A 26,148-nucleotide genomic window follows, 5' to 3' on the forward strand; every position below is an offset into this window, starting at 1 on the left:
CATATTTGTTCAGTTTATTCACATTTTTTTCGAAATTATATTTTGTTTTAGTGTAAATGCATGAAAATATTTACATTTACAAAGAGAAAAATTTGGAGTTGTCATTATTTATGTTATTATGATGGTATTTCACTGAATACTGCCCACTTGAGATTGAATTGTTCTGAATGTGGAACCTGAACTAAATGGATTGTTCATATCAGTGTAATTTTTACATTTCATAAATTCATCCCAAGGGCCGAATTGGACCCTTTGGAGGGCTGAATTTGGCCCCTGGGCCGCATATTTGACACCTGTGCCATAGAGTGATGAACTGGCTGAAAACTCTGGCATAAATGAGCTCTTTTCCAGGATGTTTGAGGGATGGTTTGGTAAATGGACTGGACTGATACAATCCTTGATACTTTCTGTAGGGGTGGGGATTGTTTTAACCAGTGACGGCTGCTCGTCTTTCAGACAGAGGAAGCTCATTGTCGGCTTACATTAAAAATAAATAAATAAATAAAATAAAAATTGTCAAGTAATTTAAACATACATTCGGCCCTCCGTTCCTTTTTAAGAAAATGGTCAGTGACCTTATTGTACCAAGTAGGCGTCTTTTCCAGGGACTGGACCAGTGTCCTCTGAATGTCCAGCAGAGCTAGGCTGCTCAGATTGCCTTGGCCCATTGTGTTGCGAGTGTAAGACTTCGGCCTTTTTAAACAAGAGATGCTCCTTTCACTCTGACCTAGCCGACAGTTTGATTGATTTAACTATCTACAAAACGATATTGAACTCGAACAAGAAATGATTAAATTATGTAACTGAAACAAGAAAACGCTGAAATTATGTTAAATTGAAACAAGGAAGTCCAATGAGTGTGTTTTATTTACAGTGCAAGAAATGAATGAGTAATTTTGTAGTGGTTTCTCTCTCTTTCACAGAAGAATGTGCGACAGTATTAAACTGAACTGTGTCAGTGAAGGAGTAGATCTGAAAACAGCTGCCAATCAAACAGGATTCAGCCTTTCAACTGATCCTCCAATCAGCACGTGGGATTCTGGCGTCCAGCCCGGCCGAGCTCCGCCCACAACTACATTCACCCCCAGAGACGCCCAGCGTCCGGGGGCGGGACAACATTGTGGCATTTATCCAATTACCGTCCAGTTTTGAGGCAATGAAAAAAACTGTTCCACTCAGTCCTATTGAAGCCCAGAGACGCTGAGCGTCTACGGGCAAATGCACTGAGCAGAGATCGAATGAGAAAACAGTGCAACGGGAATGTATGAGAAGTGAACAACATCGCATCCACTGGTTTGTGATAAAGCTGATTCTGAATGAACTCATCTTTGAGATGAACGTGTTCTAACGCATTTGTAGTCAATAAAATGTCAACACAACTGTACATATTTAACCATTTAATTTTCATAATTTTAGGGGAAGCCGGGCCTCCCTTGCAGTCTATGAGAAATCGCCACTGGTTTTAACTGCTGTATGTGATTGCTGTCGTATTCCCTGCATTAGGGGACTCATCCTCCGTTGGATTGACACTGCCACCACCAAAGTGATGCTCTATCACAATGTCTCGTCTTTCTTCTTGCACTAATGTTTCCTCCTGACCCTGAAGGTGTCTGGTCTGTAAAAGCTCCCTCTGTTTCAGTATTTAGTCTTTGCCATGGGAGCACGGCCTGGGACAACTGGACAAAATGTACAACAACAAGACACCTCGATGCCACTTAGAGACTGTCTGTGCCAAAGGAGGAGGGCATTAACTTTGTCACCAGACATACAGTATACATCATAATGTTTAGAAATGTGAACCAATGAGTGCAACATTCTTTATTCTCTTTAAGGATCTATACTTCCTGTGACGCACCGCCCTCAGCGATGCTAGTATTTCATGTTTGTTGGTTTTGTTATGGGTGGCCATGGCTCAGATGGTAGAGTGGGTTGTCTAATAATCGAAGGGTTGGCGGTTTGAATCCCGCTCTGTCCATGTGCTGTTGTGTCCTTGGGCAAGACACTTCACCCTCCTTGCCTCCAGTGCTGCTACTCACACTGGTGTATGTCACTGGTGGTGGTCGGAGGGGCTGTAGACACAGATTGGCAGCCACGCTTCCATCAGTCTGTGGCTACAGATGTAGTTTACCACCACCAGAGTGAGAATGTGAGAGCAAATGAATAATGGATCCACTGTACGTGCTTTGAGTATGTGTTCATAGAAAAGCACTATATAAATCTAATCCATTATGAAGGACTTTTTTGTTAATTTTTTGATACCATGTTTGTGAAGATCTTTTTGTTAGAATTTTTGATATCTCGATTGAGAAGATTTTTTGTGTTAAATTTTTGATTCAACTGTTGTGAAGCTGTTTTTTGTTGTTTCAATATTTTGAGTAAATAAATACTCAAACAAAGTTGCTCTGTGTCAGTCTCGTGCATTTGGGTGCAAGCCTTGTGTATTCGTAACACTTCCTTGTGCAGTCTGTACCCTGCTGTATGTATTTGACTTCTTACTTTAAGTAAAATCTTTTGATTCTAGAATCCAGTGACTCTGTCTCGTGTCTCAGAATTTTTCTATCATATTGTCTCGTATCTGTAACGGCAAATTAGCCGTTCACTAAATAAGTGCAGTGTGCGATAAAAGTTCTTTGTGTATATTTTAAAGTGTTTAATTGAAGTGTCACTTTCCAGTTCTTTTTAATAAATGTATAAATGAATGAAAAAAAAATGTAAACAAAATAAGTTCTTGAAAATGATAATTTCAAGTTCCTCATTTCAGTTCCTCATGTAAAAATTGGGGATGTCATGCTTATCTGGGTGCTGCACAGGTGTGAGTTGGCTTTGGAGAAAACAGGAACATAGACACAATAAATTGTCATCACACCTTCCTCTGGCCCAGGCTTTCACAGTCTCTCTGCAGAAGGTAAGACCTCTCTCTAAGAATTTCTCCTGTTGATGTGTCTAATGAAATATACTGTACAGGTGCAGTTTAGAAGGTAATGAACCTAAAGACACGATGTTAATACAGACTCTGCACTAGGATGATGAATATTGCACATATGGCTTGAAAAATACCTTCATATTTTTGGGTGAATGCATTAATGTACACATATGTTTATTTAATTAAAGAGCCTAAGAGTATAAAATGCTTTCCTTTTCACATTCAAAAGTTATTTTCATTTTTTAAATGACAAATTCAGTTTGTGAATAACTTAATCTCTTACATTTTCATCTGTTTTAGTGTATGAAGAGGTGTTTTCTATTTCATCTCATCTCATCTCATCTTATCTCATCTCATCTCATCTCATCTCAGAAGTACAGGTAAAAGTGTGACATTATCACTGATGTGCAACCTGCACAGTTTCATTTATTAAATCCAATCTCCTCCTGTCTTGTTCTCCTTCCTCTAAGTGGGCACAAATTTCCAGGAACACATTTTTCTTCAATGACTCATTTTGACATTTTGCAACACATAATTGTCCACCTCATAGCACAATTTAATTTCAATATCTTTATGTTTAATCATCTTGTAAGAAGGTAACCGCAAATGAAGACACATTAGTTGATGGGTTGTAGTTTTAGTCTCTAAATACAACATAAATCTGTGCTAATTGTTGCATGCATCCTCTGTTTATTTTGTCAGCTCTGCACTGCTGGAAAAATGAAGAACCTGATTTTGGCTGCCTTGATCCTGCAACTGGTGATCACTGTAATAGAAGTTAATGGCTATGTAAGTAATTTTCCTTTATTTATAATTTCAACCAAATTATTTAGACTTCTCTTGTTGTGGTTGAGCCAAAGTAAAGGTAAACTAAACTGAAACCTGACAATAACACATTAACACTTTAATTATTACATGAAGGTTATGATTTTTTCTTGGTGTGCAGGTATTAACACCCCGCTGTCGTCATTGTAGCGTTCCACTTTACATGTGATTATAGAATTTTAGAAACTGAGCAAATGCATTGTTTACTTTTAGTGACAAAAAGACAATATGTGCAGAGGGGCTCTGTGATGCATGTCTCTAATACAGTACTGTGCGTTATGAAGGCTCTATACCTCAACTGGGTTTCAGGTTGTTTGTATTAGAGTTCTGCTGTAAATGATGTATTCTGATTACATTCTTCTCTACCACAAAATAGGCGTTTGGAGATATAGTTGGATTCCAGCGATTCTGTGGAAACCGTCGTTCATTTATGCACTTTGGGATTTATGTGGGTAACGAGCCATTTGATGGTAAAAATAACGGAGAGGATGTCTTTCATATCACAGGTAAGAGTCAAACTGTAAAAGTACAAGCGCATTGTATAATACACACTGTAGTTTTATAGAGTTTCTGTAGCATAACTGCTGTTGACCACATATGTTTTGTGCAGAAAGGTAATTTCCATGTACAGTAGAAGCAGATATTACTATAAAGTCTGCAGATTTAAAATCTAAACTTAAGCATGTTAGTTTATTTTACAAGTTCATACTCTAGTTTTGTCATTTTCTGTCTATCCTTTATCCTTCTACTCCACTACATTTCAAAGGCTAATACACATACAAATACATATGGAATCATCCCATTCCCATTCATTGAAAATCTTCCATTTCCAAATGAAGGGATTTTGAAATTTTTTTGTTGCTTAAACTATAAAGTTAGTTATTAAGTAGTTTAAATGAAGTGAACCTTATAGCAGCACAGCAGTAAAAGATGACATACACATAAAAACAGCAATAAAATGAATCCAAAATATCAGATAAACACTGACAGTGGCCATTCAACTCTGACCTGTCCACACTTGAACTGCATTTTGCGAAGAACACTTAAAGTTCCCCTTTCACAACTGCACTGGAATACAACTAAATAATGAGATACTCCACTGCATATAAACGCTATTAGGTTTCATTTCAAGTATTTGAATATTTTATCCGTCACTGATTGTAAAAATGAAATATTTTATTCATTTATCATAAGTAAATAAAACATACAGAAGTTCTAATGTGATTTCCACCCTGTTGAAGGATGAGTTCAAGTGCCTCATAAATACTAGTGTAATACTACTGTTGTCCTCTGTTTGTTTTCATCCCAACAGGTCCTGCCCGAAACTTGAAACTTTCCATCTGCACTTTTGGTAAAATGTCAGAAATGGAAGCAGGGGAGCCAGCTATAGTCTTCAACTTTCTGGACAGTGAGGGTTACACACCAGGAACAAAACAAGAAATAAGAGATCGAATCATCAACAACCTTAACCAAGAAAACTGTGAGAGGTGGAATCCAGCTAAAAATAACTGTGAACACCTTGCTACCTATGTGCGCTATGGAGAGAAGGTTTCACTGCAGGTGAGTGAGTCATTCATACAGTGTATTCCACTATAGCAACACTTTTAAAACCAATGTTGTATTTACTGTTTTGTTTTTAAATCATATTTGTAAGTCTAACATTCTTTTTTTTTTTCCTCAGATTTGCCAGGATCTGAAGTTTATCCCCAAAAACAAAACAAAATTTTCTGAGGAGACTCGGAAAAAGTTAGAGATACTGTTTTCAGAAGCAGTAGCTACAGCATGTTCAGGTAATTCAAAGAAAGGTGGTAGCTAGAGAGAGGGAATGTATGTGGGTGCTTCTATGAAACTGGTCCCTAAAAACAGAACATGGGGCTAAAAATTCAAACCAGATGTAGACTAATGTTATGAAGCAAGTTTGGAAGAACTTTGGATCTATTTTAAAAAATAAATATTAGAGATAAAAGGGAAACAATTTTTCAGATAGAACACATTTTAATATTATTTTCGTAATATTTTTAATACAAAAATCCTCGTGTAACACAATAAAAAGGACACAAAAATTACGTGCTACAATTTTTTTGAATATCTTTTTATTCTCTCACAGGTACATTTTGGGAATTGAACTAATTATACAAGGCAGAGTGTTTTACAAAAATGACCACCGTTGCAAAATCACTCATGATTTATGTGTTTAAATGGGCAGGTTCCGTGTGTAACATGAGTGGACATGATGTGTTACATACAAAACCTGGAATGAGACTGAGGATTTGTGAAAAACCCACACCTGGATTGAAAAAATCACTAGGACTGTCACATTTAACACAGTGTCTTTATTTATAGTCTATATAAGGCCATTTACAGCCATGTGTTCCAGATCAAATGCACTGACACCTAGGTAGCTTTTCCTGTCCCAGTTTTGATCCTATTTTTGGCCCCAAAATTTGATTAAAAATTCATTAATTTTGGGATGGCTCAGAGCAAGAGTATAATTTTTCTGAATTTATCTAAGCTCATCATTAGGTACATCCTTGGGGAAAATATGTCTAAATTTCTCTTTTATTATTGGGCCTAAAAATATGGCAAAGTGCCAGGTACCAAAATAAACCCATTTTCATAGAAGCACCCATATGCTCCACAAGAAGTGGTCCAAAGAGAGTACAGATAGCCTGCGTAGCTTTCTACTCCTTCATGTTCCAGATCAGTTCTCATTGGAAGTAAAGAAAAATGAGGACAAACCCTGTGTCTTTCAGTTTTCCTTTTAATGTTTGCCAGTCATTTACTCACTGGGCTCAGAAATGTATTCATTCACACAACATGTATTAGAATTCAAAGGAGCGTCCTTGTGATTTTTCATTTTTCAGCAAAGCAAAAACCCTGCAACTCACATGTTCTCTTTAACCCATAAAGACCCAAACATCCCCCATTGACCAAAAACATCTACATCTAAATCTCTCTTTCAGCTCCTAAAAAATGGGAGCAAAAACTAAATTTCAGTCACTGAACAAAACTAGAAAAGCACTTGGGGAATGCAGACCTCCACCAAGGCAGATCAGTGCCCCCTCCCCCCCTGATCACCACCAAAATTTAATCATTTGTTCCTTGTGCCAGTATAAACATTTCCTGAAATTTTCATCCAAATCTGTCCATAACTTTTTGGGTTATCTTGCACATGGTCAGACAGACAGACAGACAAACCAACATCGGCAAAAACATAACCTCCTTGGTGGAGGTAAATATAAACACAACTCTTGCAAAAACAAAAGTGTGGCCAGCCGAAGCCACATGTGCAATAATCATTCTGTCTAATCAGCATCTTGATACGCCACACCTGTGAGCTGGATGGATGATTTCAGCAAAGGAGAAGCGCTCACTAACACAGATTTAGACAGATCTGTGAACAATATTTGAGAGAAATAGACCTTTTTTGTACGTAGAAAAAGTCTTAGATATTTGAGTTCAGCTCATGAAAAATGGGAGCAAATGCAAGTGTTGTTTATAATTTTGTTCAGTGTATGTAGTAACTACTGTGACTCAGACATCAAATATTAGTCATTTTAGAGATTAATGAAGTTAAATAAAAACATTCTTACCCAAAGCTAACATCTGAAAGACAAAAAGTTCAGAGGACTATATTCCCAAATTAATGAGTAAACATCACCACTGTATTTCACCCCCTGACATAAATACAATGAATAGGAAAGAAAATTTGAGCTCCAGTTTCTTTGCAAGGTAATTCAATATATGCAAATCAATAGTATATAAGCTGAATGTGCTTTGATAAATAGTTTTGTTTTTCCCTAAAATACATTCAACACTGAGACGAAATTGTAGTGTTTAATTTATAATACTGACCATTTTTAAGACCCATCAAAATTGTACTTATTAAAGGATAGAAAAACACATTATTGAATATTTAAGACTTTAGGGACCCACAGACATCCAGTTAAAACATTTCATTAACATTTCATTCATTATGCATTAACAGTCATCACACATTGGATGGTCCAAGATGCAATAATATTTATTACATGAACAACAGTCAAGCTTTTTAACACATGTGATAACACATTACAAAACAATATTAAGAGAATGTTTGTAAAATTAATCTTGCCAGGGTTTTGAAGCTGGGTGTAGATAGGGCAGGACAACAGACCAGTTTATGGTCAAGTAAATCTGCAACATAAAAAGCACTGTCTGGAAATAAATAGAGTAGTTTCTCTCAGATGTTTGAACCACATGTCACATGATGGGAGAATCTGCAGACAGTAGAGGAGAGCCTTTACATTTCACACCTCCTCTGCTCTTTATTTTCTGTTTTACTGCCAAGAGACTCAGTTATACCTACAAACACGGCATCAAATAAGAGACAATTTTCTCAGTTCTTATGTTAATGGGTCAGATAACTAGATAAAGAAATATCTTGTTGGATATTTCCCTTCAATGATGCAAAAAAATCAGTTTTACAGGATATGTGAGTCACTTTAAACTTCAAACATTCCTTTAAAACAGGTGCTGTAGTGTTTGTTATCTGGGTTCCTGGTGTTTTAAAAGAAGAACAGTGAATAATGGCAGTTAAGATATCGAGGTGAAATTGGCTGTTACAATTGAAATTACATCAACAAATGTTCTGAAGCCACAAACCGTTGGGGAAAATTAAGCAGTCAGTCGATGCCCTGTTTCGTAAATGGACTTACACGGTGACAAAGCTTCACGTGAACATCTGTCTGGTCTAAAGCTCCTGCTGCAGAACCGTCTTCATCATCACCACTGTCTGAGAGGAGTTACTCCACCGGCCGGATGCCTTTGGCCTCCTCTAGCTTCCTCAGTGTCTCATCCCAATGGGTGAACTGCTTGGACAGCAGGAACATCTGCCAATCAGATCAGAGGTCAAGGTCAAAAAGGTGTTGAAAAGAGCTGGTTGATAAAACAAAGCAGCATCCAAGTAGAAACCTCACAGATTAGCAGATGAATCCAAAATAAACTTTGTAAATAAACAATATATAGAGTTTATTTTATCCAAAACCTAAAAAAAAAACCCCAAAATCTCCTGTAAAAACAGAATGTACCATTTTGTTGTATTCCTCAAACAGTTTCTTCACCTCCAGGGACTGAGCCTCTGTTTGGTCCTGTGAATGACAGACACATGTTAAACAGGTAAAAGGTAATAAGAGAAGACACCAAAGGCAGAGTTTTCCTTTCAAACATAACACTACAGATCTGGATGTTGGACTTTACTGTTTGAGACAAACCAAAACTGGAGGTGTGAAACCTACCAGCTGAACCATGGTCCAATCGAAAGAGGTGGTTGTGGTGGGCTTCCCTAATCTGAATGACAAATGGCATGGAATAACGAATGACCACTAGGGTTAGGGTTAGGTCATTCGTTATTCCATGCCATTTGTCATTCAGATTAGGGAGGCCCGGTTGTGGTTTGGATCAAACTCAGCTATGGTTCAGTTTGTTTACAGAATGAAAACACATTTTTTGAACTGTAATGTGCAAAACAAGCTATGGCAACAGATAGGGAGGGGGGAAAAAAAGACTACATTTTAGCAGAAATATGGCCAAATGAAGTGATGAAGTCAAACCAGCACTGGAGGTAGACTGATTAATTGGTTTGGCCAATCAATCAGCATTAAGTGGATGTTTTTCAACCTAGTAAAAAGAAGAACCAGAAAAAAAATTCACATTTCAACTCTAACCCACTATCAAAATAGTTGCTGATTAATTTAGTAACCATGAAGTAACTGTAATCGAAATGTTGATAAATATTGAAATGATTTGGGACCTTGTGAACTGGAGCTGAATCAACTTGGGGAAAAAGGGGGGTATTATCCGGCCCTAGTAAACACATTAGGATGTGTGATGGATGGATGGAGAGTGTTAGGGTGAGGTGGGTACCTGCTCTTTGATGTGAATCTGCGACAGGCGCTGGAGCTTGGTGGCATGTTCAGGAACATCTGTGAACAACACAGACATAATGAGATCAACATCTGTGACTGAATTAAATACAGTGAGTTCTGCAACCTCACTTTTAACAGTCCCAGTAAAACGTTGCAATTAGAATTTGAAGCAGCTCTGTTAAAAATACAGAAACATGTCATCCATTTCAAAAATAAAGATTAGAGTAGGAATCATCGGACATACCCTTTAATATAGTGAATTTAGAAAAAAAAAAAAAACACATAAATTAATACATAAACACATTTTCAGTGTGTTTTTCCTCAAACATTAAACCACCAGACATGCAAACAAAGTGAACCCACCTCTAATGTAGTTGCTGTCTAGCAGTGGCTGCAGACTGCTCACCTGCTCCAGCAAGGCAGCCTGGGAAAGCAAGAAATCCTCCTCTGGAGACAAACACACAACAATCAATCAAATTTTATTTATATAGTGCCACATCAAAACAAAGGTTATCTAATGACACTTTACATTTAGAGCTGGTCTAAACCAGACTCTTAAGTCTGCTACTTCTTGAGGTGACTACTGTGATCAGGCACACCTGAATTAATCAGTGTGTCCACTAATGAAAGAGAGGAAATAAATGAGCTGTCTTATGTTCAGGAAGTAGTGGGGATGTGTACAGAGCCCATTCACATTATTATTTTTTTGTATCTCACTTTTAACACCTAAAAACAACATCTTGTAACTATTAATATTGTTCCTGGAAATACGTTTTCCACTGTGGGGAACTGTGGTGAGTGATTTTGAAGTCATCAGCTATCTTTGCTGAAAAACAGTCATTTTATCCAGAGTTAAAAGCATATTAGTCCTACTTCTATCTGAAGTCTGGTTATTAGTTAAGGTCTATTTTACTAAAACTGACCCTGCTTTAAACACAGGGAAAGGAAACAATAAAACACACAAAACATTTTATTTAATACAATTTTAATTTTGAATACAAAGGAGTTCCATTCTTTCATACCAGCAAGGATAAACTCCAGCTTCATGGCATCAGGTACGGTGATGTGGTCGGTGAACTGAGAGTCCAGATATTTCAGCAGATCCTCAACTGTAACACAGCACCAACACTCAGGACCAGACTCACAAAACACCAAAGAAGCTACAAAGTCTAATTCTTGTGGGAACTACAATGACTTTACATTTTTGACCTGAATGTAGTTTGTACCAGAGATACAGTTCTGATGCAAATACTCACTTTTCTTGTGCAGGATCTTCACTCGTTCTCTCTTGTTGGCTGTGTTTGTTAGAGCTGCTTGGATCCTGGCCAGAGACTCCGCACACTGCAGGACAGAAGACCCCAAGTTAGATCAATTTTAGTGATGAATAACCATGGAAAAAGCAGAAAAATAGCCTTCATTATGGTACCTAACTGAGCAGGATTTGCGCAAAATTCTGCTCAAAGTCTGTATTTTTAATTTTATTTTTCAGTATCATGTCAATTAAAAAAATGGTGTGAAGAAAAAAAAATGGTGTAAAGAGAAGAATGTTTGTGCCATTTCTAAAAAAAAAAAAGAAAATCTAAGTTATAGAAGCATCAGCAAGACACATTTGATGATCTTCTTTTGCTGTGTGATTAGGCTAATTAGTTTCTATAGTCTGGTATCAGCATCCCAAAGGCATTTTTGTTTCTTCTGCCATTTTTATTAAGCCTGAGAAAATACTCTGTTTACCAGGAAACAAATGTGCCTTTGTTGGTTAAAACTGTCATATGATGCTTGGATGAAACACAGTAGTCAGTTACTTTAAAGGACAATCAAAGCATTAAGCGCTATGAAATAGGCCCACCATACACACTTCATAGCATTCTACAAAAAAGAATTGGTGAATTACACGTTTCTAAAATGTCTCATAAATATATACAATATACAATATCTTCTCAAAACACAGGGGGAATTTTTTTTAAAGATGTGAAATTCACTGTGCTACCAGATATTATTTATGGAAAGCTGTTGTAATGATGAGTTGCTAGACTGAATATATTCCAGATAAACATAACTTATTTCTGACAATTCCAAATGAACAGTTCAGAATTCAGTGACATTACTCTTATAGGACAAATAACGTCACTTTTACCATTCAACTCAATCCGTCTTTCAAATCTGCATATCCACAGCTGTACTCGGGATACCCACAATGTATACTGTGGATATATGCAATATTTGACGACTAAAACGAACAACCTCTTAGAACGCACAACATAAACACTAATACAAGTGTCTTGCAGCAGTAATAAGTAAAAAAGCAATTTCGGGTAACTACAAATAAAATTAAGACTAAAAACAATTCAAATGCAGGTATCCACCAATGTATCTAAGTCACTTTTACACGACCGCTTATATCTTAAATTAATTAAAGAACACACTTTTGACAAAGAAGTGTCACGGACATTGCTAATTGTAAAACTATCTTTACATTATATTCTTTAGGTCTTAATTACTTATTTTCCAAAAATACAACATTGTTGCACTGTTATGACCTGATATTTCATTCATTCAACCTAAAAAACACATGAAAAAATAAGAGTTCAAGTTAGCTTAGCAATAACAGCTAAACTTAGCAATAACAGCTAAACTTAGCAATAACAGCTAAACAGCTAACTAAACAGCTAAAGTGAGAACCTCAAGGTGGTTCAAATTGTAAGTATATAAACTGTAATTATGATTGACTTACACCTGTCAGAATTTGGAATAACTGATTACTAAAAATAAATGTATGCCTCATGTTAATGTCAATAAGGGCGTTGACTCCCAAACAGTGACAGCTACAATGTTAGCTTCAGGAGGCTACTTTGCTAGCTCCCTGTTAGCCTCTTCATACGAGAGTAGACACGATTATTTACGAACCTTGACATTTTTTCCACTCTTATTTCTTCTCTCGCCGTATATACGACCCTCTAGCGCATGGAGACGCATTTCTAAGTTATCCATTTCTGCAGTTTTCTCCATTTTATCGAGGCTACCGGTGATCCTGACACAACCAAAACAGTAGTGATACAAGACAACTCACAAAGTGACGTCGCACACCGATGACGACAGCGTCATACGTTTTCAACGAAACCAATATTCAATGGCCGTAAAGACATTTAGATGCTGTTTGAACTATCTACTTTAACACCAATATTTAGGGCAGTGTTTGAATTAAAATGCATTTAATTTCAAAGTGTTTTGAGTGAGCGATAGGCGGCGCTGTTTTGGCTCTGTTTAGGTTTGTATCTGTTTTTCCGGTGACAGCAAGGAAACACGGATTGGCCCTCCTTCCATACAAGCTAACTGAAAAAGATCGACAAAAGTAAGGTTTCCCTGTCGTCTTCCTCAGTTACACTCATCAGACTTGTAGCAGTTCACAAAATCTCCCTGTAGACAAGCTTATTTATCGATTCTTGGTCATTCTGTGGTTTGTTCCACTGGCTAAGTTAGCTTACTTAGCTTTTGAGCTAATGTCAGTTCTGCATTACAGCTGCGCAGTTTGACAGGTCTGGAGACAGTATTAGCTGTCGCCTCTAACTCTTCGACATTTATTTAACAATAACCCATAAATACGCACTGTGATTTGAACATATTTAACTTACTGCTAGCCAAATAATCAGCATGTAGCTTTGCTGCTTCACTTAAGTTTAGGGGTTGTTTCGGTGCTAACATACCTGCACAACTCGCTGTTTTGGAGGAAATATTCAGGCAGTACTTACTCTGTTCTCTAACTAAAGTCAGCTCTGGCTTCCAAAACTGTTCTTCAAAGCAAACGTACTGGCAAAAAGTAAAGTGAATTTTATTTTTTTTGCTTTTGTCGGGATGTACACGGAGTACCGTGCAACAAATAATGATAGTAACATGTTTGTTTAAAGACGATACTGTTTTTTTATGTTTGGATGAATGGATGTGTATGCAAATCTCTGTATTATTATTATTATTATTATTATTATTATTATTATTATTATTATTATTATTATTATCATCATCATCATCGTCATCATCATCATCATCATCATCATTATTATTATTATTATTATTTACTTTTTGTGACCCTGATGTGTGGTTAATTATGCCACAATTAACCTCACAGCACATGGAAGAATAGATCAAACAATCCATATTATGTTTGATTTACTAGGTTTTGTTTAATTTATTATGAATTAATAAATCATGAATGTTATTTCAACTACAGCTATCAACAACTGAGAAGTAAAAAAGACCAGTTTGATGTTATCTAGTTGATACATAGAGTAGCATGAAATAAATTACTGTATACCTTAGTAGCTGAGTAAATGTAACTTGCACCATTACTAACTTGCTAATCTACTCTGCTGATTAGGAAACAACCTGCCTTCAGATCTGCATCTCTAGAATTCACTCTTTATGTGCCACTGGGAGCAGCAGCAATATGGCAGATGACAAGGATGTGTTGAGAGATGTTTGGTATGGCCGGATCCCCACCTGCTTCACCCTGAACCAGGATGAGGTCACTGAGAGAGAGGCCGAGCCCTATTATGTAAGTGCAGTTACATCCAGTTTCACCTGATCCTTGCCTTAGAGACATAACCCTACTTCTGGCTGAATCCGCCAGACATTAGAAACAACTGTGCCCTAAAAGAACCTGATTTTCTACTTACTAACAACAAAACCTTCATACAGAATAGTGACAGCAATGAATTCATACTCCAAATAGTACTGTATATCACTAACCTGATTTATTTCTATAGGAAGCATAAGGGAACATTAGTCTCCAGCACACAAAAGTCCAAATTTTAACCTTTGCTTTTTTCAGTAAATTTGTGTAGTGTACTTGAAGGGTTTCCACCAGATTTTGCACCTGTTAAAACTGTTAGTAATTCAGATTTACATTGAAACATTAAATAACACAAAGCTGCTGTGAAAAGCCACCACCAAATGGATGCCATCACACAATATTTAAATTCGCAAAAGGTGCATCACTCCAGTCCCAGTATGAGATGGTGTGAAATACAGTTGGTATAAAGTTACATTCATTATAGTTTTAGAAAGTAGGACATTTAACTTACTGAAATGTGCAGAAACATTTATGTTAAAAGTATATTTTGGTGAATGTTGTCATGCAAAATGCAAACTCAACTGTGCTGACAGAGCAGAGAGAGTTATGGAGAGCCCAAGTTATCCTTATTTTCATTATCTATTAATTTGTAGATTAATTTCTAAACCAATGCTTTCCTTTATTTAGAATATAATCTGCAAATAATGATTAGTTGTATTCCTCTCCTGATTGTGGTGTCTTGTGCAGCTGCTGTTACCCAGGGTGAGCTACCTGACTCTGGTCACAGACAAGGTGAAGAAACACTTCCTCAAAGTGATGAAGGCTGAGGATGTGGAGGAGATGTGGTTCGAATATGAGGGCACGCCACTCAAATGGTGAGAAAAGGATTTTTGTATCAAGAAACTACTTGTTTTGACGAAGAAAAACAAAGGAAAGCGTTTTCTGCTAGGGTTTTATTCTCATGGACCATTTTTAAGTCTGCATTGGTCATAATGATTTTCTGCCAGAATAATCTATTTATATTGATGTAATTTATTTTTTTGATTCAAAAATTAAAAGAAGTTTTTCTACTCCAACTTTAAAACGTACACATTTTTTTCATTTTTATCCTCGGCCCTTGCCGCATGGTATTGTCATCAGTTCGTCATCTGTCTGTCCGTCCGTATGTGTAAAAACTTTGGCGTGGACTGAAGGCCAAGGGTTTTGAAGTGTGGGCAAACATGCTCTAACACATAGTTTCAGTGACAGTGACAGAGTTCAGCCACAAGGTGTCAGTGTTGCACTCAACACAACAGTCTCCCTTTGAAAACAAGGATGGTTGAGTGTAATGTGTGCAACAGTATGACTTTTGTATCTTTTGTTATTACTTCAGGCTTTTTGTATACTAAACAAATCACTTATTCATCTAAAAATGCTGCAGTGGCTACATCTACACCTTTACAAAAGAGTGTATCAAGTTCACTTGGATTTTAAAAATTACAGTGTACTCTTCCTCGTACTCAGGATATAAATAATAAAGTTGTAGTAATAATCAGTCTCAAAGTCAGTTTTTATGTATTTACCCCAGAAGAACAAATATGCCTTTTTTATTTTTTAGTCTCAGCAGTAAACATTTCCTTCTGTCTTTGACCCTTAGTTTGTATCATGAACACCCCCCCCCCCCCCCCCCCCCCCAAAAAAAAAAAATATTTGCAAGAAATCACAGGAGAAGCAACAGAGGGAGTAAAATAGTTGATTGCAGATTTTATCCAAATATACATTTCTTGTTTTGATTTTTACATTTTTTATATTTAGTGAATATTTGGCAATCTCTTAAATGTTTCTGTTTTTGAGAAGTCTTCTGAATAAGACTGATTTTGGTTCTGATTCCTGACTTCTAACATTAGTGTTTTTGTGCTTATTTCTGGCTCCAGGCATTATCCAATTGGAGTTCTGTTTGACCTCCACGCCTCCAACACTATCCTGCCCTGGAGCATCACTGTGCACTTTAAGGTAACTGGAGATCCACGTCTTTTTTGTGCCTTTGTGTCATGGATACATGTTCTAAATAAAAGGATGAAATGCTGCAAAGCTCATCTTGTACAGTAGGGATGGGATTGTCTGATCCAACAGGACTGAATGCCTTTGAGCTTATTGACTTTTATCAATGGCACCATATTTCATTAAGAGCTGATGATCAGTACAATAAAAGAACTGATAAACACAGAGCTGATAATTACATCGGTGTCTGTGAAGTCTTATAATTTCCATCCTAATCTGTATATTTTATTCTGTGGAAAACTGCAATTTTGTGTAGTGATATTATTTCTTGCCCCAGGTAGATAAAAATCCAGGCAGCTTTAAATAAAATGTTTGTGGCATTTGTCAGAATTTCCCAGATCGCGACCTCCTCCACTGCCCGTCCAACTCTGTGATTGAGGCCCACTTCATGTCGAGCATCAAAGAGGCCGACGCTCTCAAGCATAAGAGTCAGGTCGTCAACGACATGCAGAAGAAAGACCACAAGCAGCTGTGGATGGGCCTGCAGAACGGTACAATGCAAACACACACCCCCAGTCTGTAAGCAGCTGTCAGTGAGCTCGCCTAAAGGTGAAGAGGGCACTCACACACATTTCAGAGAAGAAACACCACAAACAGCTGGTGTGGAAGTGATACACAAATAGATAATCACACATTCACAAATCAGTACATTGATAAGTTGATGTGATTTGCTCAAATTAATTCACAGACTTACATGTTTAAAATATGTGTATTAAATTACTTTTTGTTTTTTTTGTTTTTCCCAGAATACACACACACACACACACACACACACACACACATACACATTCAGACACAAATCTCTGCTGGTTTGATAACAGGCTTTGAAGCCTCCACTTCCACCCAAACACCCACCAGCTCCTCTTTTCCGTTTTTAGACAGTTTTCCCAGACAGGTTGATTTCCTGTTGACTCTAGAGTTTTTTCAGTGGGGTGGTTTGCTGTGTGATTCGAAGCAGGAGAACTTTGTGGGGCGTTTGGAGTTTGTGTGAACTTGTGTGGTGGTGTGAGATTCCTGGACTTAGTGCAGGGAGCGATGATGAAACATGGCAACAATAAACACTTTGACCCACAAAGTCAAAAAAATGTAGCTGCTCTATATTTATAGTGCTCCTTGTGAAAAACTTGCTTATATTAATTCTTGTACATGTCCCATTTATTGATGAACTACATATATTCACCTATTAATCAGCAAATAATTTGCATATATGAGTCTGTATGTATTTGGGTTGACCCATAGTGAAGAAAAGCAGCTTTTTTTTTTAAGAAACCAGAAACAAACAACAGATTCAATGGTTAAATAAAAGTCTTTGTGCTTCCTTTATGGTGGTTAAAAGCATCAGGTACTATAAATATGTTGTGTTTTTTCCTGTCCAATAAGCAATAGAATTAAGATTTGTTGTTGATAAAAAATAATTAAGCCTTAAAAATAATACTGTCTAGAATACATGTAACCAGAATTTGGTGATTTAATGATAAACGTATGACAGATTTTGGTTCAGGCAGGTTATGAGCCCTGAAACTAAATCAGGAGTGGAATCAGAGGGAGAAAGAGAAATTTCTGACCTGTATTAAGGAAACATGAAGCAAACTTTGATTTAGAAGACACTTTTATAAAAGCAGAGAGATGTTCTGTAAGTTCAGGATGTACTTCATGATGCTTCCTTCCTGTGTTTGAAGTAAATGCGATAAACAAGACATATCAACAAATCAAACCGATTGGTTCAGTTTTCCCTGCCTGATCTGATCATCTGAAAGCGAGAGATGAAACTTTGTCTAAACCAGAACTTTCACATCCAAAACAGATCAGAAACAGAGAGAGAAACAGAGACAACTCAAACTAAACAAACATTTTTCATTTCATGTGAAAGTCACAGACGGGGGGAGTTTAGAAACCAGTAGAGGAATTAGTTTTGAATTTTCAAAGTGTAATGAACAAACAGTCAAGTGGGCCTGAGAATCCTCTGGAGCATATCACACGACAACCCTGTGAAAAGCTCAAGTGATTAATGGATAACGGGTTCATCAATGAGTAGTAGATAAATAAAAAAATCAGTGACCGTGGCTGGTATCCGCTTCTGAATCATCGAAATCTGCAGCTAACTTGGTCTTTTCTTTAATTAAAATAATCAAAAAAAGCGGTCGCTCAAACACGTGTGATGCCATGCTTCATTTATGTGTAAACTTAAGTGATATGAAAATATAAAAAATTCTGCTTTTAATAGAAGCTGAGTAGATGGCAACATATAAGTAGTGATTTGAGGTGTGAACTTCATTTTCTGAGCTTATTTTCCCACAGAGTCAGTATTTCCAGTTAAGAAGCTTAACATTAATCGGTTGCCACTACTATTACTGTAAAACGTCCTATCGGAAACATGAATAAATCTGCTGTCTACATTTGGGTTTTCCCTCAGTGTCTGGAGGACTTAAGTGCTGTGGATGCGGGTGAATCATGGATTTTTGGGTTTATCCCAAAGAAAATTTGTATGTTTTTTTGACTAAAAACTTTGTTCTTTTCCATATATTTTCAAACTATTGCTACCGAAGTTTGTGGAAGACTTAGGCACACAACTGGATGGTTTGTAATTTGACATTGAAGACAATTATTAGTATCATAACTTCCACATCTGTGTGTAAAATCAACAAAAAGGTTGAAAAAAAGTCAACTTGGAACCCCCAACAAGTAAATCTGGGAAATTAATTGTGTTAGTTGCTGCTTTTCTCATTGACTTTACTGTAATGTGGTGCAGAAGTTTCCCAGAGTAGCTCACATGCTGCACTTAAGCCTTTAAATGTCACAAAAAACCCTGTAAGTTTGTTTAATACCAGATAGTGAAAGAAAATTTAAGTGTATGGAGAATTTCACCTGTGTGCTGCTGATTATAACAACTGTATAATACCATATACCACAGTACTATGAAAATGTTATTAAAATATTTTCTGACATGGTTGTTGGATATGAAAATCCTAATTACTGCTCATTAAGAGACACAAACCAGCTTGAGTAAGACTTTTCTACATGTTTTCCTCGCTGCTTTCATGCTCACAAGTCTCTGTGTTCAGATGGTTAATCAGGAGAAGCTAAAATATAAAGAAAGTGTAATAAAGTGATTCAAAGGCCTGACTGTTTGCATAAAAGATAAACTGAGTATCACTTCTCACTTCAGGTTTCTGTAAGAACTGACCTGAATCTGGTGTGAAAATGCACCCAGATTTCAGTCAGACCAAATTTCTTCAAATGCTGTATTTATATCTTTGCTTCATAAATGGTGAGAGGAGATTTGTGCTGCTTTGTTGTGCTGACCTTTGTGTGCTATTGTGTGTGTTTTTTGTTTTGCTCCAGATAAGTTTGACCAGTTCTGGGCCATGAACAGGAAGCTGATGGAGTATCCCACTGAGGAGGGGGGCTTCAGATACATCCCATTCAGGATATACCAGGTCATACACACAGACACACACACACACACACACACACACAAAACAACAAACCAACCTTTTTCTGGTCTTACGTGTCTTAACATTTAGCAGAAGCATTTGGTTTGCAGTTTTAATTTGCTGCAGTTTACCTGAGCACCCAGCAGATGGAGCCAAACATCTGTGTCTAAGTCACTACTCACTCGCTGAAATTCCAACCAGATCCCCAGCTCTGCATTTGGTGTAGCGGTATTTTATCAATACTTGGTCTTAGGTTCATAGTTAAATTCACAATAGATTTATTTCAAACATGTAACAAATAAGCAGCAAAACAAAATATAGATATATGATGCATATTAAGCAAATCATCAATACATAATTAAGTACATTAATAAATATTCAAGTCCATGAGATTACACATCTGAGAAGAAGGTATGAAGGGGAACTGTTCATGAATGAACAAAATTTACAAATTTTTTCCTAAACTTTTACTTGCTTCATATTTTACTTTCTTGTACTGATATATGGTTATGGTCATTTTTCACCACCTGTTGTTTTTTACTTTAAATGTTTTTCACTGTGAAAAACCTTTTTATTTTTAATATAGTTCCTAATTTTAAATTGTGCATGTGATGAAAGCTCACAAAGTGCAAAGTGTGATGCATTCACATGACAACCATGAGCTGCTGGGCTGTTAAGGGTTGTTAATATGGAGATGTGGTGTTTTATTACATATTTCCTCTGTTTGTCTCAAAAGTGTTTTCCAACAAGCTGTTGTTTTAAGGGTAAAATTAAATCATTGTCTTATGTTTTTAGTATCATGGATAATTCACAATTTTAACTGACTGATTTCTTTATTTTATTTGTTTATTATGACCATGCACAACATATGTGCAATGGCAAGAAACGGCAGCAATAAAAAAAAACCTGCACTTGCAAGGATGTCAAGGTGCATTGTTTGTTTAAAGTATACATTATTTTAATCTTTTACTAACCTCCCTTTTGAAGTATTTTATGTAGAGTGTTGCATCCTGGGTAGTTGTTAATAATTGATGTTGTGAGTTCTGTGAGTATATTCCAGTCTGTTTGGTTTATCTGCTTTAACCTGCAGGGGTTTGTGTAATATGTTTTACTGGCGCTGTAAAGCCACGATTAGGGATGCACTGAAACCACTTTTTTCCAGACCGAATACGAGTATGAGTACTTACATTTGAGTACTTGCCGATACCGAGTACCAATACAAGTACTTAATAATCCCATTCCAGTTCTTAGTTCCTTTTGTAAATGTGCTTTGTTGTTGTTGTCATTAGTCTGACTGTAACAAGGTGCTGCTACTGACATTTAATGTGTTGGAATGAGCATTTGTCAATTAATCCACCAGGGGGCACCACTCTTAATTAACCATACTGGACAAATACCACAAAGAAGAGTAAAGTTTTTTGAGAAGAAGAAGAAAGTGATGTGATACTAATATTGCAGCGTTTTCACTAGTAAGGTTTAAAAACGAAGTTTCAGCAGGTAGGGAAAAGATAAATGAGTGATAAGTTTCGTTTTCACTTCTGATGGCGGCGGTCTGCACCGCTCCGTACCCCCGGCCCAGCCCAGGGTAGTTATCATAAATCTGTCAGTAGTTTTTCACTAACTCACACAGTCACTCTTTGAACAGATCCTCTACCTCCATGGTTCCCGGTGGTATTCTCTGTCTGGGTATGCATCCACGAGCACCTGGAAAACGGATAGAATGTACACAGAGGATGGACAGAAAGCTTCGTCTGTATCTGTCTGTCTTTAACATTACTTGCAGTCAGTGTTACGTTTATCACCGTCATTTATTTTGAAAAATCTCCACACTCTTCACACTCCCAAAACATTATTCCACCACTGCGTACCTGCTGCACTGAAATGTGAATGTCACACGGCCATAAGTGGTATTGGTGGATTTGTATCGGATTACTTTTACGAGTACAAGTACGAGTACACACACTGAGTATCAGAGCCGATGCCCGATACTGGTATCACATCGGTGCATCCCTAGCCATGATATTGGACAGATCTTAATAGAGTTTAGATCCCGTTTAGCTGCTCTCAGATTTTCTCTGGGCTCCACTTGTTTTGCAGTGCAGTGAATATGATTTTACATTGATACTTTGGCAAAACAGCTGCAAAAATGCAACTTTTAGAGATATATTTATATTATTAAGACAAGTGTAAAAAGTGTTGTAGCATCCGAGTCTGGTTGTTGGAAATCAAAGTTTCTGTTTCAAAAAATTAAGGACATTAACTAAACTGATTTATGGTGTTATGGGTTATTTACCTTTATATAATGGACCAAAGACGAGCCAGGTGTTAGTGTATGTAGGGTGCTGTCATAGTGGTGTCCAGAGCTCTGTGTGAAAGAGATTAGGTTGTCTAATTGTCTCTGCAAAGACAAAGTCACTTCTTCCCTCAGTATTTTGGTTTATAATGACGCTGTACCAGGGTCTATATCTTTATAACAGGAAGTAGTAAACAGATCTACAGTCCCTTGCGTTTGGGTGAAAGCAAAACAAACTGATCTTGATTTGTTTGATTATTATTTTTCACATGGTTCATAAACAGAAAAGGATCGCTCAAAAGAAAAGTGCTGTAGTAAAATGATGAAAGGGTGATGTTTGTTATGCTTTTTGACTTGTGCAGATGGAAATGACTAAATCATCTGCATTGTCATCCGCATTGGGAAAGCCTCATTAATCCAACTCAAGCACTGTCTTGTCAATGCCTGGAAATCCACCTGTATTTCTGACAAACTGCCCCCAGTCTCAGTTAGTTGGAGGGGAGACAAATTTGTACGCTGGTAGACCTCAATGACCAAAAGAAAAGCCAACATTTCTAAATCCACCAGTGATGTAAATCCCCTGTTTTTCACCTGTCAGTCTTTCCTATTGTGCAATTTGGGTTTGACAGAGTCGTCACTCTTATGAGCAAGTCTCATGTTTTATCAAGTTTTAATCCTCACAAGCTGTTGTCCATTCATGTCAGACATAAAATAGCAAAAAGTTCTTTAGCGGATGCAGATTTTCTGATTAAGACATGCCAGTACTTTAGGAGGATTCTTTGGACATTTATATGGTTAGGGCATTGATGTGCATCATTGTTGGATCATTGAGATGGCTGTGGCTCAGTTGGTAGAGCAGGTTGTCCAGGTCAGTGGTTCAAATCCTGGCTCTGACTGTCCACATGCACAAAGACACTGAACAGCCACCCACTGGTGTGAGAATGTGAGGCCTTGTAAAGCTTTGGGCACCATGAAGGTGTAGAAAATGTGCTATGTAAGTGCAATCTATTTACCACTCTGACAAGAGAAGTGGTAATAATATTGATTATTTCATTACAATGGAACCTTTCACTGGGTTGGATAGAACAGGTGCTTGAAGCTCATGTGTTGGAAGCAGAAAAATGATCAACATAAGGATCTGAGTGACTTTACCAAGATCCATATGGTAACAGGGATGACTGAGTCAGAGCATCTCCACAACTGCAGGTCTTGTTGAGTGTTCCTGGCCTACAGTGGTTAGTACCGACCAAAAATGGACTAACGAAGGACATCCCAATCTTAGGCCAACTGAGCATGTGTGGGAGGTGTTGGACAAATAAATCTGATCCATGGAGGCCCACCTCTGTACTTCCAGATCTTCAGAGATCTGCTGCTAAACATCCAGATACCACAGCACACCTTCAGAGGTCTGGTGGAGTCTAGGCCTCGGGTCAGAACTGTTTTTATAGAAAAAGGGGAACGTACACAATATTAGACAGGTAGTAATAATGTTCTGCTCCAGTAGATGCTGGATTTGTTTAAATCTGGTTATTGTTCTTTTGATACTTTTGGTACGTACTGACCACTTTACACTGGGAACGAACAACAAGATCTGAAGATGCTCTGACCCAGTGATGGGACCATCATAATTTTCCCTTGTTGAAGCTGCTCAGATTACTACTCTTGTCCATTTCACTGTTTCTATCACATCAACGTTGAGGTCTAAATGTTAACTTGCTGCCTAATATATCCAATCCACTGACAGGTCCCATTGTAAGAAGATAATCGAAATTTATACCAGTTCACCTGTCAGTGGTCAGAATGTTATTGCTGATTGGTGTATGCTTCCCAGACCACTTTCAGGGGTGGTATTGATAGTCTTGGAACATCTTTGTGTTTTTTAAAGGTTTCTGTTAGACATGAAAAAAAAATTCTAAGTTTCAAAATGAGTTACTTGTGTATTTTCCTGGATAACCAAGCATTTTGACTCTGAACGAAATCATAAATTGCAGCATTACTCTTTATAATCGCAATATGACTTTTTCACTACATTATGCAGCTATACTTGTAATGGTAGAAAAACCCTGGAATCACATGTGAATAACAGGAAAGAAAATAAGCTGCTTGTTGGTTTGAGCCACTTGATGAATAACATTTGCAAAGGCACTCTGTCAAACTTGACATAAAATCTCAAGCTATTTTCACGTCTGCAGATGTGGATGTACTTAGAGCTGGCTACTCGTTACCAGATCACCAGAGATGCACAATGACACCAGATGAGAATGGGGTGAAAGATCCACTCTGGCATTAATGGATGTCAAAAAGACAGGAAAAAAATACACCCACGCGTGACTTCTTGCCACTACCTGTAAATACACCTGTAATGTAAATCCCCATTCTTCACCTGTCAGTCATTCTAATTGTGCAATTTGGGCCGTCTGCTGGCACCGTCATCACTCTGGTAAACAACAAAAAGTCTCTTGTTTTATGAAGTTCATAATCAAAATAAGCAGCAGTGTGTCCACATCTGATGTAAAGCAACATCAGTAACTGTCAGAGATGAATGTCTTAAATCATTCACACTTTTATTAAAGACCAGGGTTCCAGAAAGGGACAAAATATATAAAACCTACTATAATAAATACAGAAGCACAGTAATACAATGTTAAATCATTCTTCTTACAAAAAACATCTGTACTAATATGTCCACGGGTATGACTAGTAGTATGTAGAATTAAACCTCATTATTCTCAAGCACAAAATAGTTTTATTTTTAAGTGGGCAAATAAATCTATAAATCACAATTTGAAAAAATATTGGCTCTTGCAGTCCCATACTCACAGCTCCATATTTAGTAATGGTCTCATAGCATCACTATAAACTGTTTTACATCTCTGAACAATAGCTCTACTATAGTTTGATCACAAATAAGCAATATAGAGGTGAATAGAGATGTTCACATCTGTATATGCATTAAACTTGTGTTAAGACGATGTTTGCTTGTGTACAACATACAGCACTTCTTATAAATGTTTTCATCCTCTGTCATTTGGTGTGTAATAAAATGTCCAAGGTAAGATCAGAAAATAGGAAATTTGAGACATTTCTTTCTTTGATTCTACAGATTTTCCTTCAGCTGCTTGAATATATCAGCTGTAATATATAATTTAATAAATACGTAGTAGATTTTGACTGTAACAGTTGATATGATAATGATAATTATTAAACCACAAGATCAAAACTGAAAAATAAAAATGAAAACCTGAAGCTGTTTTTTTTTTCAATTTAATCACTGCAACTTTTAAAACATTAAAAAAAGCATTAGATGAAACATTAAAATTTTAAAGTCTTGTAAGCAATGGTAAAAACAAGCAACAGTGTGTTCATACCTGATATGAAACTACATAGGTAGGTTATTAATATGTAGATTTTTGCAGTTAAAAAACACAACATGCCCAAGTATTTTTTGTTATTCAACCACTGAACCAAAACCCAAACATATTCATAGTACAATCAGAAAATACAGAAAAGCCTCATTCCTCACATTGTAGAAGCTGCTAATTGTATTTATGCTTAAAACATATAAAATAATTTAATCATTAAAAAGTTACAAATGATTTTTCTCTATTCTATCTTTGCAGTTTTACTACAGCTGGACAATAATGAATGTCAAATCAATTCTCTTAATTGAATTTTTGCTTTTAAATGGATGTGAGCTAAAAAAAAGAAAAAAGAGTAGATTACTGCTTCATCGAACACTGTGTGCAACAAAAATATATGAAAATATATATGAATGTACACCTTGTTTGTTTGATGTAACATTATTTTTAAATAGATTGCAACAACAATGATGTGCTCCTTTTTTGTTTTTAATAAATTATTTTGTTTGCACATTTACAGCATACAGACTCAACTTATTAAATCCATCGTCTTGTATTAAGTTCATGCAGACAGATGAGCAATGATTATATTTGTGAATCATCCACAATATTGACAAAAAATAAAATTACATTTTTTTGGAATAAGGTTAAGCCTTAAACTCTATAGTCTACTCTTATTATTTCATTTAACACTTTGTTACAACATTAAGAAAAGCTCTACATTTATTGGATTGTTTTCCTGCTACTTTCTCGTCCCTGTGACCTTTTAATACAAAAACCCATAAGTCTGAAAATGAAACAGAC

The 26,148-nt window shown here is 36.7% G+C and overlaps 2 protein-coding genes across 2 annotated transcripts in view; one reads left to right on the forward strand and one right to left on the reverse strand.

Moving 5' to 3' along the window:
- Positions 1-7,751: 7,751 nt before the first annotated feature.
- dctn3 (dynactin 3 (p22)) lies at positions 7,752-12,734 on the reverse strand. The gene is made up of 7 exons (XM_030157481.1): positions 12,559-12,734; positions 10,911-10,995; positions 10,677-10,763; positions 10,018-10,101; positions 9,653-9,711; positions 8,818-8,877; positions 7,752-8,619 (listed from the first exon to the last, which is right to left on the reverse strand). The coding sequence occupies exons 1-7, from the start codon at positions 12,658-12,660 to the stop codon at positions 8,533-8,535; spliced, it is 564 nt and encodes a 187-aa protein (XP_030013341.1). The 5' UTR covers positions 12,661-12,734; the 3' UTR covers positions 7,752-8,532.
- Positions 12,735-12,755: 21 nt separating this feature from the next.
- The window catches only part of atg5 (ATG5 autophagy related 5 homolog (S. cerevisiae)), a 56,742-nt gene continuing 43,349 nt past the window's right edge, over positions 12,756-26,148 (forward strand). Inside the window, exons 1-6 of the mRNA XM_030157477.1 lie at positions 12,756-13,003; positions 14,024-14,200; positions 14,966-15,093; positions 16,132-16,210; positions 16,587-16,749; positions 19,601-19,695. Of these exons, the coding sequence (XP_030013337.1) occupies positions 14,093-14,200; positions 14,966-15,093; positions 16,132-16,210; positions 16,587-16,749; positions 19,601-19,695 (573 nt within the window). The 5' untranslated portion in view covers positions 12,756-13,003; positions 14,024-14,092. The remainder of the gene's footprint in view (positions 13,004-14,023; positions 14,201-14,965; positions 15,094-16,131; positions 16,211-16,586; positions 16,750-19,600; positions 19,696-26,148) is intronic.

The sequence above is a fragment of the Sphaeramia orbicularis genome, chromosome 16 (assembly GCF_902148855.1).
Source record: "Sphaeramia orbicularis chromosome 16, fSphaOr1.1, whole genome shotgun sequence".
Taxonomy (NCBI): domain Eukaryota; kingdom Metazoa; phylum Chordata; class Actinopteri; order Kurtiformes; family Apogonidae; genus Sphaeramia; species Sphaeramia orbicularis.

Coding starts and splice junctions, on each gene's coding strand:
- dctn3 (XM_030157481.1), bottom strand. CDS start 12,660: ATGGAGAAAACTGCAGAAATGGATAACTTAGAAATGCGTCTCCATGCG. Junction 10,764..10,910: donor GAAGATCCTGCACAAGAAAA/GTGAGTATTTGC, acceptor GCTGTGTTACAG/TTGAGGATCTGCTGAAATAT. Junction 8,878..9,652: donor AGATTCACATCAAAGAGCAG/GTACCCACCTCA, acceptor TGTCATTCACAG/GACCAAACAGAGGCTCAGTC.